The sequence below is a fragment of the Pleurodeles waltl genome, chromosome 5, assembly GCF_031143425.1.
Source record: "Pleurodeles waltl isolate 20211129_DDA chromosome 5, aPleWal1.hap1.20221129, whole genome shotgun sequence".
Lineage (NCBI taxonomy): Eukaryota > Metazoa > Chordata > Amphibia > Caudata > Salamandridae > Pleurodeles > Pleurodeles waltl.
Window position 1 is genome coordinate 1,002,591,015 of NC_090444.1, and position 17,375 is coordinate 1,002,608,389.

The following is a 17,375-nucleotide window of genomic DNA, read 5'->3' on the forward strand; positions in this document are numbered from 1 at the left end:
TTGATTTACAGGCCCTGGGCACACAGGGTGCAATATAGTGGGGACTTGCCCGTGAATCAGATATGCCAATCATTGATAACCAATCATAATCACAATGTACACAGGGAGCATTTGCACTTTAGCACTGATCAGCAGTGCTAAAGTGCCCAGAGTACCAAAACCAGCAAAAACGAAATCAGCACACAGGCAAAGATACAGAGATAGAGGCAAAATGACAGGGAAAACCAAGCCAATGCCAGGTCTAACAGTTGCAGTGTGTCCAAGAACACTTCTGATGTAGTTCCACACTGCGCCTGATAGAAACTATTAGTGTACATATCAATAGTTTAAAATATTTCATAATCTTCTGCATCTCTGGACAGCAACACCACAGAAGCTGATGCAGTCTTATGAATAAGGGGTTAGTTGCATTACTTTAGAAATTGTGACATGCTAATTTGTAATTTGCTAATGTTGTGTTATCTATGATCATGCTGAAACAACTGCTATTATTCAGTATGCTCAAAATGTGTAAAAAAAAAAAAAAGAAAGCGCTGGTTTTGGGAATAATGACAAGAGACTTACCATTGATTCCAGACTCTTTCCATTTGTTCAGAGACTAACGTTTCCACAAAAGAGGCTCTATATTTCTTTTATGACCTGTTGTTTATTTGAGACTTAGAATAATTCTGATTCTTGATAATTTACTGTACTTGTATGCCTTCCTGGAAATTGACTTTTATTCTGTACCATCTAATGTTTGAGATTTTGTAATAAAACCTTTTAACTTTCTCTCTGATCTAGAACTCAGTCATTGAATAGTCCTAGTTACTTATTTTTACTCTGCTAAATTGATGTTGGTTAATGTTGAAGAGTGTGGTATCTCTTATTAGAAGATCAAGGGTGCTGCAACAGACCACCTGAGGTAAATTGTGGGGTGATCTAACTTCTGGGGAGCATTTGAATTTGGAGTTCAGGGTTCTGCTTCCACACTACATATACAGTATGGTGCAGCCCCAAACTGCGTACATACTGGAAAAGTTTTTAATTTACACCAACACAGCTGTCTGGGGCTGCCTACCTGGTTCACTTGAAGTATACCTGCTGGAAAGGTTCCCATGGTGGTAACAAAAGAGGGGTAACAAAAACATAAAAACAGATTTGCAAATCAACTAGCAAAGAGTTGGAAAACATTACACGCACCATCTAGCCAGACCTTGCGGACAGATGAAAATCGTTGGCCAACCATGGAAAATACATTTTTGTGGAAAATAACATAACAAACAAATAAATGTCTTGCTCTAAATACACAGGAAGTGAGCCTAGAAAGGTTTCGGCAACATTCGGAATCCTTGCCTACCTGCTGAGCTGGGCCCACTCCTATCCCTTCTTCTTTGGCCCACAAATTAGGGGGGGGGTCTTACTTGACTCTTTACACTCAAAGAAAATCATGTTAATGCCTTTTCAATCTGTTTTTCATCAAAGTCTTCAAGAATGTCCTTAGACTATTTCCAAGCACTCAACAAAAAAAGGTGTCCAATTGCTCATATCATCCAGGCTAGTCTCCTGTAACTCTCTTCTCCTAGCTGCAGCTACTACTATCTTGAAGCAAATCCTACAGGTCCAAAATTCAGCAGCATGTCTAGTGTAAAATCCACCTGCCAGATCCTCCACCTCTAATCAGTTAAATGATCGTCAATGGCTGCTCATTCACAAGTGCATTCTTTTCAAGGCTTTCTGTATCTGCAACGGACACCTACACAGGGAAGTTCCTCCTGTTTGCAGGATAAACACATCCCTTACACATCCAATCAGCCATAATGCTCCAACCATGCTCTTGTAATCCAGTGTATATGTATCTCTAAATCTCGCACAGGTAGGCATTCCTTCTTTATTAACCACTAGACACTGGAACACCCCACGCCACTCCTTATGCTCCACTGTTGATCATCTCACATTGTATCATTTTAAAATCTCCTTTTCTCAGACACTAGTCACTAACTGTTCTCAGTATGTGACTTCTAATTCTCTAAATGCCACAAAACTCTTGGGGGTAACAGAGTGTCTTAGAAACATAGAACCTCTGCTTCAGTTTTAGGGCAAGAACTGCGTACCACTGTCATTTGGCAACATTATCAACAAGAAATCAATGTTCGCCCTACAAATTCTGAAGTGGCTCAAAAATGTTTTTGTTTTGTTTAACAGTCTTATTTTTTTCTAAATTCTTCACCAATCACTCTTTCAAAGCAGACTTAAAATTGTTTTCCTTATTGTTTGTAAGAGTGACTACCTTACCTACCCCAAAATACCCAAAATGGAAAAACCATGCTGGGGAGACTGCCATGCTGCTTGTGGAATTGCCTCTCACTGAAGCCTTGCATAATTTCAAGCTTCCTTAATTGGAATTAACAGCTGAGTCTATGAGTCTACCAATGTCAAAGGAAACAGTTTCAGATATTGCTATCTTTATTTTTTTACTGAATTGAGTTTCATAAACTTAGTTGCAGTAAAAGATAACTTTCATTTGCATGCCCAATCTTCCTCAGATGCGAGCTTCACTCCTTCATCCCATGTCCTAAACATGTTTCTGGTGTGGTATTTAATTTGGAAATGTGGAAATTGTTGTTATGTATGTCTTTAAAATTTCAACTTCACTGGCTTCAGGTGATCTATTATAAAATAATGCCCCATGGGGCAGTTTGGGGATGTTACCTAATGTATTAGTTTCCGGTAATTCGACAGTGAGCATGCATGATGTAGCAAAATTCATGACATACATTCATGTTACAACTCTACGGAAAAAAAAAATCAAATCTGAACTACTTTTCTCTGCAGTTCAGGTCATATAATCCATCCGATATTCATCAAGTGCAATGTGTACAGTTTAACAAATGCAGAGGATGCAGTACTCAAAAACATGATTGTACATATATACAGGATTATCAACAAACACTGTTAAAAAAAACAAGGTTGAAGATACATCCAATAAGCGTTGTATGGATACTGTATTAAGCTACACAGAGTTTGTCCACCATAATTCAATCAAATAACACCCATGGGAGGAGGTGTCAATGTTTGGACCCAATAAGATTAGATGGGTCTCATTAGGACCTAGTCATCTACTCCATTCCAATTATTAATCTCTAAACTCTAGCTTCGGGATCATCTTTCATAATAAATCTTTCTTCTATGTCGCTCTGGAAAATAAATGCTGAAACAGTCACAACTGTGCCAGAACAAATCAGGAACCAGATCTCAGCACACAGTAAACCTCCAACCACTGTCTATGAGCTGTTTCACTCTCTGTGTTCTTGCAGGAATAGAAATATCAAGTGATAGTGTAGAGTCAGGACCACCGTTACGGTCTGTGCTGAGTCAGATACAGCAAAGCAGCTAAGATGCTCAAGGAGAGCGGTAAGTGGATCTCTTACATGAAATGTAAAAAAAAACAAATAAGTGAAAAGATTAAATCTATCTTAGATATGTAAACAAGATCCTCAACTATCTGAAGTGTCATTGTACATCTGCTGACTGCAAGCTGTGTAAGTGTCAACAAAGACAACATGGCCATTCGACATTTGTTCTATAGAAAGAGCAGAGAGAGGATTGTAGATACAGATTTTTTTCCGGTCGTCTTATCATTCTGCATTTCATGTTTTGGCATAGTGGCATGTCTTTACCAGTAGACGTAAACAGTTGCATTATTGTTACAACGAGAATTGGTCCTAGGCACAGAAGGAACAAAACTCATTGCTATTGTTGGGTTCTTGCCAACAGTACCTTGCATAGTTCACTTCTGTATCCCTGTCCAGTGATTATCTTATATACATTGATGTTTTGACGTAGTATGTCAACCATATTAGGAAAGGAAATTAAGTCATTATAGTTATTCTAATATTTAATTTACCAACAAGGGTGTATAATAGCATTTTCCTATTCTGTGACATTACTCTTGCTTGTGTCCATGTCTGAGGGCAGTGTTATTTAAAACATACTGGAACCACTAATCTTGTAGATATATAACAAGGAATTTCTCACAGGAAGATATGCCAATCCATGTTCTTAGTGCATTACAACCCCATCAGTAAAATGGCACTTAAGATGGCTAAATATAAATTCCAAAAATGCACATGAGATCCCACATAAGTATAAGAGTCTAGATCTGAGGTGCCTTATCACATGTGGCAATAATTTATAATGATACCCTCTGTAGCACAGCATGTAAACTTTGATAATGCATGGACTGAAAGAAGACTGATTCTATACCAAATGTGGGAGTTCATAGTAGGTATTTATTGTTCTTCTGACCAACCCACTGCTACTACTGTCAGACCATAATAATACATTGTTATATGAGAATCAGACCGCTGTGTCAATGTATGCCAAATATTTCCTTTTTTCTTTACAGACATTCTGAACTAAAGTCAGCCAGGACCAAATCAGTTTCACACAAAAGTGGCACTATTGAAAAACTCTGCCCAGATAAAATACTGGACTCCTAGTAAAAGTAAGAAGCAATTAAGTCACAGACATATCACTGCACCTTCAACAAAATCAAATAAGTATTAAAAATTATGTGTTGTACTGCCTAACTTTTCACTTGTGATGACAGACTGCTAGACTTTGTAGGAAGGAGTAAGACACAGGATGATTCTCCTCAATTATTTGTAAAGACACTGATGACACCTAGTGCAGTTGCCATTGCCCAAACTGCATGAATAATTGTGTTTTAAACTTTGAAAGGATGTCCACAAAGCCAACAGCAACTAGCTATGTTCCCTAATACAATTATTGACAGACAGACAATTACGTTTTTATGTCACAATATTTCATTGTGATTGTTTTCCTCATATTATTCTAATACTTGGAAAAGTACAAAAAATACTACACAATCAAAAATAATATCTTACTTTATTTTGAAACATTTTGCTCCAGATGTGTATTTAATTAAAATTATAAAGAGAAATTTATGCATGATTAATAACAAAAAATGTTCAATGTATGGGCAATATAATGAAATATCAATATATGTTTTACACCCCTGGAATGACACCACACTTTGTGCAATGCTGATGACAAAATTATGACATTTCACCTCAGTCCTACATTATTTTATTTTGATATGTCTTTTTTTGGATACACAAACAAAAAAACTATCTTATAGTGGCAAAGCACAATGGCAAGACAGACCAGATTTCTCTATATTGTGGCACAAAGAAATTACATTTTTGCAGCAGTAGGCATTGATTGCAAAATATGTATTCTGGCATATGATAGAAGGAAATGTTTAACTCTGCGGTGAAATACATCACTTCACATGGTCTACTGATGAATGCACATACATGGATATAAATATCTATATACACAACATGATTAGTGTGTTAATTTCACATTAAACAATGTTCTTAAAACCCATAATCATAGGACCTGGCCTCATCCCATAGATTGGCACATTTTCAAACACTGAAAAATATGGAAAACAAGTGCCATACAAACAGGTATATACACTTGGTAAACTGTGCTACAGCCCTATAATGCGGGTATGGGGTGGGGAAAATCACAAACACACTCCTCATTCAGTCATGCTGTTTACCCTTTCATCAGACTCTCTTGATAGAGACAGACACATACAGACCCTCATACTCCCCCTTTACTAAAGGTTCAAACCGAAGTCATCGAAAAGCTAGTTAAAGGATGGGTCACCTAACAAGCATCAGAGATTACTTACTTTCACTCCTAATTCAAAAATATTACAGACATCGGCAACCAAAAACAGAAGGTGTGTGATTCAAAGGGTGTCTTGAAATTACCTAATGTAAAAGTATGTGATTTTATAATAATTGTAGTTACAACTGGTCCATTTAGGTGTTTTTCTTTCGCCACTCAGTGCTCAACAAATTAATTGTATATTTTATGCCACGTAAAATGAAGACCTTTAAACTCATCTTGTTTCTCATTCCAGTACAGAATATTACCATATAATCATATTAGTGTAATTTAAAATACATAAAAATTAACAAAAAAAGGAAATTCCCTCTTCAAAAGAGGGTATGAATGCAAGATCCAGCAATGCCACTCATTCAGGGCAATACAATCATTGATTGCAGAAGTCATTTGCGATAATCAACAGAACACAAAGGTAGTTTCCATTTTTTCATTTTGTGGCTCCCCAGATGATAAGTCCTATAACCACTGCTGCGACGACCAGAACCACAATGAGAATACAAATCTTTTTTCGAGACTTGCTCTGAAAGAAATGAAAAAAAATTTTTTTTTAATCTATGATAAACCTATTCTGTGCCCACAATAAAACTACTTATTTCATATTTGTATTTAAAAAATAGTACTTACAAACCTTTTTAAGCACATAAACATGTATCAAATGTCTCTTTATCCAACCAATTTGGTCAGCACAGTCTAACATCTTTTTAAAGTGACTTCAATGACTAAGAATGGAATTATATCCATGTGGAAATGAATGCAAGTAACCACTTCTTTCCTCGGGTTGAGGAGTCATGAGAGAACAGCTTCCTACAGGGCATCATTCCATAATCATCTATATTTAAACTTTCCCCAGTAGCCCCTTTTCAAGAGGGACAACAAAGAAGCTGGCTATCATGATTCAGCTATGTGTTAGTAATTTCATCAAGGCAACTACCCATCCTAAGTGGCCTACAATTTCCAGTCTGATTGTTTTTAGCACTGTCATGTTCCCATGCCCCAAGGACGCCATCCACAATGAAGCATCCATTAAAGAAAAGCTAGACTTTAAAAGTGGAGGTCCAAGTCATAGCCCAATACCTCTCTCACATGTGGGATAGAACAAGCAGTGTACATTTGTTTCATAGCTCCCTGGACTTCTTATGAAAATGGCAGTCAGCCTATTTCACATAATACACTTTACATAGTTGCCCGTCAACAGAGGGTAAACAGTTCAGCCGCAACAGGTCAATAGCCTTCTTTCCCTCGGGTCTCCTACAAGTATACTGAGATGAATGGTAAATCTATCCAGACCACTACCACTTATTTTAATTTGAGCAGCTCAACATACATGGTACACTAACCTGGAACCTCAGGAAAATAGGGACCTGGGACACGGTGGGCAACCCTGTTCTGAAATACTAGCTGGCACTTTGGAACATCTTTGGGGAGACTGGGATAAAAGGAAATCCCCTAGGTAAGAGGAGAGTCAAAACGCACAGAAAGAGTAGAAGCTTTGCCAGATAGAGTGAGGAAATGAAGAATCTGTCACAGAGAAATAAGAGCGAGAAGAACAAGCTGAGAAAACTGCTAAAATGTAAGAGTCAATAGAGAACATAGAATCATTTACGGAGGCAAGATTCCTAATCACTTATATGTGTTCAGGAGGAGCCCTAGTTCCCTGTACCCTGAAGGCAAGACCCCAGGGAGCATTGTTGATAACTACACTAACAAACTACATTTTGTCAGTGTTTAGCTTGAATCTCTCCTCTATGGTCACTCAAAACCTCACCAAAGATGGATCAGCCCAGGTATTAGCTACATCTGCCTGTGACAGGTTAGTCCTCTTTGAAGTTACTTAAGTTATTGAGCATTGTCCAGATGGTCATCTGTTCAGAGAAACACCTCCCCATGCCTAAGGCTTTTGTTTCAACTCTGGGTGCAAGCTCACACCTCATCAAGGGGCTATTCCACTCCTGAGTTTATAAAATATTTAGTACAAATCTGACTTCACCAATGACTTTGATTTGTAATAACTATTTTAAAACGTCCAAGAACAAACTTTCTATCTGGTTCCTAGGTAGAGATAATATCACTGACTTTAATTATTAACTATAATAACATATCCTTATGCTTTCATATGGAAGAGCTAATCCTGCAACAGTGAAAATAGATCTGTAAGGACGTTTAACATTAAACATTTACATGTCATGCTTTTAAATATCATGCACCCTGTCTTAAGGGCAGGCTCAGGCCTGGATGGATGAGTATTGTGACAGGTCAAATTTCCAGTTTAAACCTGCACAGCCAGGTTACTGATGGCAGGCCTGCAGCTATGTTTTGAATTGTCACTTTAGTGGCAGCATGATATGTACTGCAGTGGGGGTACTATATGGAACTGTACAACTGTCAGCTGTTATGAAACTGTATGGTGACTAATCGAATGAAGACACAACAGGAAACAAAAATCTAACACTTATAATGTAATAATCTCAATGAACTATGCTCTACCATTATCTTGTGTAATGATAAAAATATACTTCATTTGAGAGCCTCTGAGATTGAAATAAATTAAGGTGTGTCTATATGGCCAGCATATGAGTTATATACCGCATCCATCTCGCTAAGCCATTAAGTCAGCGGACAAAATAAACCCCTTGGTTATAATGCCTTTGTGGCCTGTAATTCACCAGTTCAATCCAAATCACGAGTACGTAAGTTTTCAAAATACCTATGTGTGCTAACAAAAACAGTATGTGGTTATGTAACCAGATAAATATGCAGTATTGATATAGGAAGGGTAATCAAGCTATGCCAGAATTGTAGTCTATTTTTTTTGGTGTTTAGGTCACAAAGTTATCGCATCAACTTATTGCGATGAATCTATATGACATGGCTTTGGGTTAATTCCAATAGCTATGCAAACAGACATCTACAGTTTTTATAATTTTGTTGTCAGCTTTAAATAAAAGCTAACAAAAGTATACATTAAAACACTGGGCATTTAAAAAAAATAAGTCTTTCAACCTCTTTAAACTTTAAGCTATGCAAACAGACATATTTACTCAGCCATACTGTGCTCCTAAAATGTACTATAGTTCCATGTTAAGTATAAGACAAACTATGACATTCTAGAATTGTAGATCTATAAGTGCTGGAAGAAAAATAAAGACTAACAATGCAAAGCACTCCTGGTTAACTGCTGTATAACCTTTATGACTGATGTAGTGTGTTATGTGACATGTTACCCATGCAGTCTTAAAGCATAGCCCTATAATATGCCACATTCAATACATACCTGCAACACCCATGGCATTGCCCACTGTTCTTCTGGCCATATCGAAAAACAATTCTGGAGAGCAAGACTAGTTGTAAAGAGTGCACAAAGTTGATTATGAGTTGGGTTAACTCATATCTACAATTATTTGCACTTTTAAAGCGTCAACGGTTCATATTTACATTTTGTTTTTTTATAAGGACCTCTCCTTCAAACAAACAATTTGCCTGTGACATTTCCTTGTTTGTAGCTCTGTTAACAAACAGCAGAGCTGTGTTTCAGTTGTTCTGCTGTATCAAAAGCTTTCATTTGAGGGGTTGGCATCTCCCTTTCATCAGGTTCACATGAGGTCTAGGCACCTCTCATTTATTATTACATTCTATATTTGCTAGTCTTCAAAGGGAGCAGTAGGCTATTTGCCACTCCTGAGTAAGGGGCCATGTTACAGATTCACTATGACAGGAAAAGTTACATTATTCAAAAGCAGTTTATCTTCTGTCCCTGTCTGAGAATTATACCATTTGAAGGTGAACAGAAGACAAGAAATAGTGATGTAGGTATGTAACATATTTACATCAATCCCACTTCTGCATATTTTGCCAGACAAATGGGAAGCATGATCAGCTATTACAGACAGAATGAAACTGCAAAGTGTAACATTATTAACAGCATCACAGTGTGTTTTTTTAATCTAGTATGAAGGTTTGGCAACGAAGTGAGGAAACATAGTAACACAATGATGTAATGAACACTTTTAAAGAAAATTCTCAAAGTGAGAAAATTATGAGAAGGAAAAATATGAAAAGAAATGTGAGAAAATACTATCTAAAAATATTTCCATAACTGGCAAATATAACCTCCCTAATATTAACCCCAACTCTGAGCTACAAACTATCCTTTATCCTAACCCTAGCTTGCAGGCGTTCCCTTACCCTGTCCAAAACCCCATATTAACACCCTACACTTGATGACTAAATCTAACTGACTTACTCTAAACCAAGCTTCAATACACGCCTTAATCATTCATAATACTAACTCGATCCACAACCCCATCCTCTGTGTTACACTAACTAAAAATAGTAGTTAGACAAACATACTTTGGAAAAAGCATGGAAGGCACACAAAATATTAAACAATTCTCGAATATCTGGTTCATCACACTGGTATTACCTGATATTCCGATGCTCTTGCAAGCTGTTGGTTCGCCTGCTGAACATGCACGTCAGCACTCTCCACGTTAGCCTCTATACTGTCTAAAATATGAAAACATAAGTCCTTTCCAATTAAAATCACTGTGTGACTGTTACTTTAAATGCACAACTAAAATTGCATGCACATTTAATGTGCTGCTACTCAGCAAAAATATGTAAATCACATAGGACTTTACAAACTCTTATTTAGGAACATACCTGGACAAGTATAATCATTTCACCTCTCCCTTCCTTTCTAGATCTCCTATATATTTTAAGTACACTTGCCTTTTTAACTTGAGCGAAGGCATCATAACACTCATACTGCAACACAAACTAACTAATGGCCATTTCAGGAATTTTGACTAAATAATTGAAAAGATTAACTGACTATACAAAGTTATGCATTTAAAGTTTTCCCATTCAAAATGTAAAGTGTTTACAAAGCAGGATTAAAGAAAGCTCTAATATTCAACTGCATGAACAGTTTGACTCTATGTTTATGTGGATATACCGCCCCTGTGAGACATATTAAATTAGTAGTACCACCCAGAAGCAGGTATTTTTTAACTTACCTTTGACCCCACCACTCCTATCCCTCTCAAAATTCACATTGATGAAACTATAACAGTCCCATGTATTCTGTCAGTCGTAGCACGCCCCATTCCGCAGCGGAACGGGAGGAAACCCAATGATGAAGCATGCCACCAAGGGATAACCCTTGTGGGTGAGGGTTTTTCACACAAAGTAAAACTTTTCCTTTCTCTTGTCCACCCTGTGGAATCTCTTTGGGCTGGGACTTTTTGCAATGCTATAAGCTATAAAGAGGACAGAATCAGCCGTGCAAAAACCTCCTACTCCCTATATTATCTGATATCCAAAAGAAACCTCATCACATAGAAAATCAAATAGACGGTACAAGGTTGAAATAATGAAAAGAAGAGGACAATTTCCTCATTGTTCAATTTAATAACTTGATGACCTTGTAGGTAATACATTTAAAAGAACATAGGAACACAGTAGCAGACATCTACCTTGGAAACAAAATACAAATATAATTTGCCGGAGAAGGGAAATTCTGTTTTTACTTAAAATTACATCTTTGAATTTACGTTTGCTGAGACACATACCCAACATTTCCTTCTATTTTTTTCACCACTGGCCAGGGAAAGAAAATATTGCCCTTTTTGTGGTAATACCCATTTATGTGGTATAGCTCAGTGGACCAGTGGAACCACTACAGGTATCTATATTTCAACTTACTGTCACAAGTTTGAATACTACCAGGTATGCTCTGTCTTTCTTCTTCATGAGATCAATAAAATGAGTACCAAAGAGTTGATTGACAATAAATATGATATTAGAATCAGTGTACCCCAAGGTAATTTAAAACTGCATTTAATTTGTTAAATTAATAATCCAATTGTTTATAAAATACCTAATCAAGATAATTACAAGCTTTTTTTGGAAACACATACAGTCTCTATGTACTAAGCAGTTAATACTCTCCAACACAGTTCTCTACCTCTTTTTTGCGATACAACATGCTATAACATTCAGTGTTGATTCCTTTCAATTTATGGTCTGTAGACTTTTGGATGTGCTGTTTTAATTCCTTTCAATCAAAGCCTAATTTCTGTAAGTTAAGTGGAACAAGGGAACCAGCATGAACTTTAAAAGTCTGAGGCCTTGGAAATCCCTAAAACCATTTTAATTGGGATTTAAATGAAATAAATTAGCATTTGATCTTTTCCTTTAAGGCAATACTATTGATTTATGAGTCACGCTTCTACATTTGAAAAGGTTTAGCAGACTTCTGTCAGTAAAAGAGCAATAATCATTCCCTAAAAGAGATATTTTTAAACACTCAAAATGATCTTCAAGGTTGAGCAACAGAATATTGCATGTATTTATCTTAGTCAATTATAGTTATCAGACTGCTGAGAATTTCTCAAAAACAACTTCCATTTTAGATAGTGAAATGTAAACAATAATCAGATGAAACACAAAGGGCATTTCTATGTAAATAAACTGGAATGGGCACAACTCAATGCAATGTTTTCTAATTGCATATAATTTGGAAACAATTCGGAAAAACTGTAACTGTTTAGCCATACTAAAGATAGTCTTTTGAAAATCTAATTTTATGAAATTCACTATTATGCAGTGATGGGACAGGATACAGATAGTAGTTTATTGCTGTGTGTGTGCTCCTAATAACACTATTCAGAGCAATGGCAAGAATACACAACTTCAAAACAACTTAAAAAGTCCCCTATTTTTCTCAAATGTAATTAGTTTGCATGATTGCACATGTTTAATCAACACAGGGATAACAGAATTATTTCAGTGAGATGAGAAATGTGGAGACCAAGGCATGGCTTTAAACTATTTTTTCTCTGCAGCTACATTAATAGACAATAATTCTCAGTGAAATGTCAGCTACATTCAAAATCTGGAATACTTCATTGCTCAGAGGCATTAAGAATAGTCATATTGGAGAACTACAAACACTCATTACTGACTAGAGGGAGTAAACATTTCAAGTCTGTTTCACAGTTATTTCCATACAATTACTTGGTACAAGGTCAATATCTATACAAAGAATCTAATCCGACAATGGCTACTATTATTGAGTTTACAGCTAAAGGATGGTACAGTATTGGTAGAACCCTTGCTCAAAATGGTAAATAAATGTTCCAAAACCATTCCATTTAGACATGAATATAAATGCTGAAAAATAACAACTAACAGAACAGAACAGTCTGGGTGTTCCTGTGGGTGGCAACTTTGAATGTATAGTATTTAATAGCTGTGAAATGCTGTTCAATGATTTCATTCATGTTATCTGACTGAAACTGTTGTTTCTGACACTGCAGTTAGATGATATTCCGATTCATGAGAAAATGCATATAGATATAATATATAAGAGAAGATTCCTCAAAGTCCTGAACAGTTTTTAAGATATTGGTAAGCCAATAAGCATATGACAGTGATCCATCAAAATGTAATCTACATTCACATATTAACAGCCCCGTTAGTAATGTCCAATATCAACTTAGACTACTTTGATGGATAATATTCTACATAAAAACATTTGACTTTAAAATGATCCTTAGTCTTAACAAGATTAGGTCATGGGCAGTATCCACTCATAGGTATACCCAAGATACACCATATCTTACATACGGCAACCACAAACTGAAGCGTTGATGTGGTCAGGGATCAAATGCTATGATCACATCACCCCATTTAGCTCCACTCTTCATTTGCTTCAAATCAAAACCAGGAACATATTCTAAATGGCCAGCATGTTTTAAAGCCCTTCATCCTGAAACCTTTAATTACCTGGCTCAAACACTCAAAATATAATGTTTAGCCTAGAATGTTAACAATGTTGCCTTCATCCACTATAATCCCTCTCATTCAATTTTTAAAGGAGATGTGAAATATCTTCCATTCCAATTTCATGTTAAAATTTAACTTGCTGTCTATTGAGCTGCTGAACTGTTGATACTACACTGAGTTGAATAATTAATTTGTAGACTGAAAGTATGTGCATATTTTATTGTGATTTCTATTCATATACTTTGTTATTTTTCTCTATCTTCATTACGTAATCATTTCTAGCAGCTGTTATTAATGTAATTTTGAATCACTGTAATGTGTAAAGCTCTCTGATGACCGTGGATCTAGACCATATTATAAAAATGTCAATTATAAATTGAAACTAGGCATATCAGATGACACATTTGAGCTACTGGAAGTTGTGTATGATTAATGGAGCCACATGAGAAAAAAAAAAATCAAAAAAGTTAATATTTCAAAAAGTATTTTAACACCACATAAGTATAAAATGTATATAGAAAGTCTAGTGAACCAAGGGAAACACAATGCTAAATCTAGGTTTCTTAAGAACCGAAATCCTGAAAATGAGAAATTCAGAATCCAGAGTCAAACACTTGCAAATATATTTTGAAATGGAAGCAGTACATGATCTTTTAGATGAGTCAAATTATTGAACATTTGACTTGGAAACAAAGCACAATATATTCAAGAGAATCAGAATGACCAAGGGCAAGAAATGAAAATGCTGGACATAAGACTCTCAAGAAGACATTCAGAAAGACACTGGAAATAAATGAATTCTCGTTGTGCTTACACAGTGAATCAATACTAAATGACTTTCAAAATCTGAAACATGACAATGTTTTCAGTTTTCAGCCATGCAGAAAACCACCATTCTTCTTTATGGTAATAGTTCATCAGACCTTACTTATTGACGTACAAGTTACTTACCTTCGGTAACGAAATATCTGGTAGAGACATATTCTAGTTACAGATTCCTTACCTTCGAATTTTCCCCCAGGCGTCAGACTGGATCCGAAGATTTTTCTTCGAGCAATACCCTTGCGCGTCGGTAGGTGGCGTTGGTCGACTACGCAGGCGTCATAGGCATCGTGGTTGCTGTGATGATGTCAGGAGTAGTACATAGACGCCGCCCTCGTGCAGTGATGTCAGTTTCAACGACTTTCCATGCCAGAGCGCAGAGCCGCTAAGAACACAGATTGGTGCGCCAGAGCTAAGGACCTGAAAGGGGGGAATCCATTTCCCTAGAAATCAGTTCGCAAGCGGGGAAGATGGGTGGGCGGTAAGGAATCTGCAACTAGAATATGTCTCTACCAGATATTTCGTTACCGAAGGTAAGTAACTTGTACATCTGATAGAGACTTCTAGTTGTAGATTCCTTACCTTAGAATAGATACCCAAATAATGCCATCCTCGGTGGTGGGCTGGGAACTAATATCATACTAGAAAGTCCTGCAGGACCGAATAACCAAAGTAGCCGTCCCAACGGACCTGACTATCCAGGCAGTAATGCTTAGCAAACGTGTGCAGGGATGCCCACGTAGCTGCCTGACAGATATCCAGGACAGGAACTCCGCGTGCTAACTCAGTGGATGCAGCAGTGGCCCTGGTAGAATGAGCCCGCAAGCCGTCAGGAAGTTGCTTTTTGTCAAAGCGTAGCACATTTTGATGCAAAGGAGCACCCATCGAGAGATGGTATGCTTCTGCACCACCTTCCCTTTCTTCGCACCCACATAGCCAACAAAGAGTTGATCATCCACTAGGAAGTCTTTTGTACGATTGAGATAGAACGCCAACGCTCTTTTTGGGTCCAGACGGTGGAGTCTCTCCTCCTCATGGGAAGGATGTGCAGGTGCGTAGAAGGTAGGCAAAGTGATGGACTGGCCTACATGAAATGGTGTAACCACCTTGGGAAGGAAGGAAGCTCTAGTGTGTAACACCACTTTGTCAGGGTGCACAGACAAATGTGGAGGCTTTGAAGAAAGGGCCTGAAACTCACTCACCCTGTGAGCAGAGGTGATAGCGAGGAGAAAGACAGTTTTGAATGTGAGGAGCCGCAAGGGACAATTATGCATTGGCTCAAAGGGGGTTCACATCAAGTAAGTAAGTACAAGATTAAGATCCCACTGAGGCATGATGAAGGGAGTGGGAGGAAATAAGTGGGTGAGCCCCATTCAAGAACCTACTCACAAGAGGAGATTTAAAGAGTGAGGGCTGATCAGGAAGCCTAAGAAAGACGGAAATGGCAGACAGATACCCCTTAAGGGTGCCCAATGCAGAGCCCTGCTGGACTAAAGAATGAATGAACAGAAGAACCTCTGAAAGAGGGGCAGAAAGGGGGTCAATAGATTTGTTGGTGCACCATGCCACAAATTTATTCCAACTACAGGCGTATACAGTTTTAGTCGATGGACGCCTGGATGCCAAGATAACCTTGCAGACTCCAGGTGGAAAGGCTAATGCAGTCAATTGTTGCCGCTCAATCTCCACGCATGAAGGCGGAGGTTGGACAGGTTCGGGTGGAGGACCGTCCCCTGCTGCCCGGACAGAAGATCCGCCCGAAGAGGCAGTCTGAGTGGAGGATCGATGGACATGCTCAATAGCTCTGGATCCCACACTCTTCGAGCCCAGTCCGTAGTCACCAAGATAACTTGGGCCCGGTTGTACTTGATTTTCTTGAGAACTCTGGGGAGAAGAGGGATAGGCGGAAGGCATAAAGGAGGCCGGAGTTCCACTCGAGACGAAAAGCGTCTCCGAGCGAGTGCCACCTTGGAAACTCCAACGCACAAAATAGCTGACATTGCGCGTTCTCTGCGGAGGCGAACAGATCTAACCAAGGCTCTCCCCACTGAAGAAAGAGACCTTGCGCCACCTCCGAATGGAGACGCCATTCGTGATCGACAGTGCGTCGGCGGCTGAGTTCGTCTGCTCTGGTGTTGAGAGATTCCGCCAGATGTTGAACCATCAGGGTAATGCCCTGATGGTCCAGCCATGTCCAGAGGCATAGTGGCTCTTGTTTGTTGGAGTACCACATGGCGGTAGCGTTGTCCGTGAACACGTGCACTACTTTCCCTTTGAAAGAGGGAAGGAATGCTTTCAACGCAAGTCTGATTGCTCGGAGCTACAGCATATTTATGTGGAGTCCCGACTCCGCCGGAGACCAGAGGCCTCTGATTTCCGCCTCTCCCATGTGGCCACCCCAACCCAGAAGCGACGCATCGGTCACTATTGAGAGATCTGGGTGGGGAAGGGAGAGGGATATGCCAGTGATCCAATTGGGATTCGAAAGCCACCACTGCAAATCTTTCTCAGTCCCCTCTAAGATCTGGACCATGTCGCAGAGATTCCCCTGATGCTGCGCCCACTGGAACTTCAAGTCCCACTGCGGAGCCTGCATATGCCACCTGGCATGTGTTACTAGCAGGATGCAGGAGGCCAAGAGGCACAGCAGCCTCAGAGTCTGTCTCACCGAAACCCAAGACCAAGGCTGAAAGATCGGAATCATAGCTTGAATGTCTTGGACTCACTTTTTGGGAGGATAAGTCCGAAACAGCACTGTGTCCAGAACAGCTCCATGAAAGGGAGTGTCTGAGAGAGTGTCAGGTGTGACTTTGGCATGTTGATAGTAGTAAGGAAATAGCTCCCTGTTGCAGTTACCCCCCACTTTTTGCCTGACACTGATGCTGACTTGACTGAGAAGTGTGCTGGGACCCTGCTAACCAGGCCCCAGAACCAGTGTTCTCTCACCTAAAATGTACCATTGTTTCCACAATTGGCACACCCCTGGTAAACAGATAAGTCCCTTGTAAAAGATACCAGTGGTAATAAGGGCCCTGTGACCAGGGAAGGTCCGTAAGGGC

The 17,375-nt window shown here is 38.6% G+C and overlaps 1 protein-coding gene across 2 annotated transcripts in view; it reads right to left on the reverse strand.

Moving 5' to 3' along the window:
* Positions 1-4,871: 4,871 nt before the first annotated feature.
* Positions 4,872-17,375, reverse strand: part of STX7 (syntaxin 7) — a 202,228-nt gene continuing 189,724 nt past the window's right edge. For both annotated transcript variants that reach the window (XM_069235168.1, XM_069235169.1), the window contains exons 9-10: positions 10,127-10,209; positions 4,872-6,226 (exon numbers count right to left, since the gene is read on the reverse strand). In XM_069235168.1, the coding sequence (XP_069091269.1) occupies positions 6,134-6,226; positions 10,127-10,209 (176 nt within the window). In that variant the 3' untranslated portion in view covers positions 4,872-6,133. The remainder of the gene's footprint in view (positions 6,227-10,126; positions 10,210-17,375) is intronic.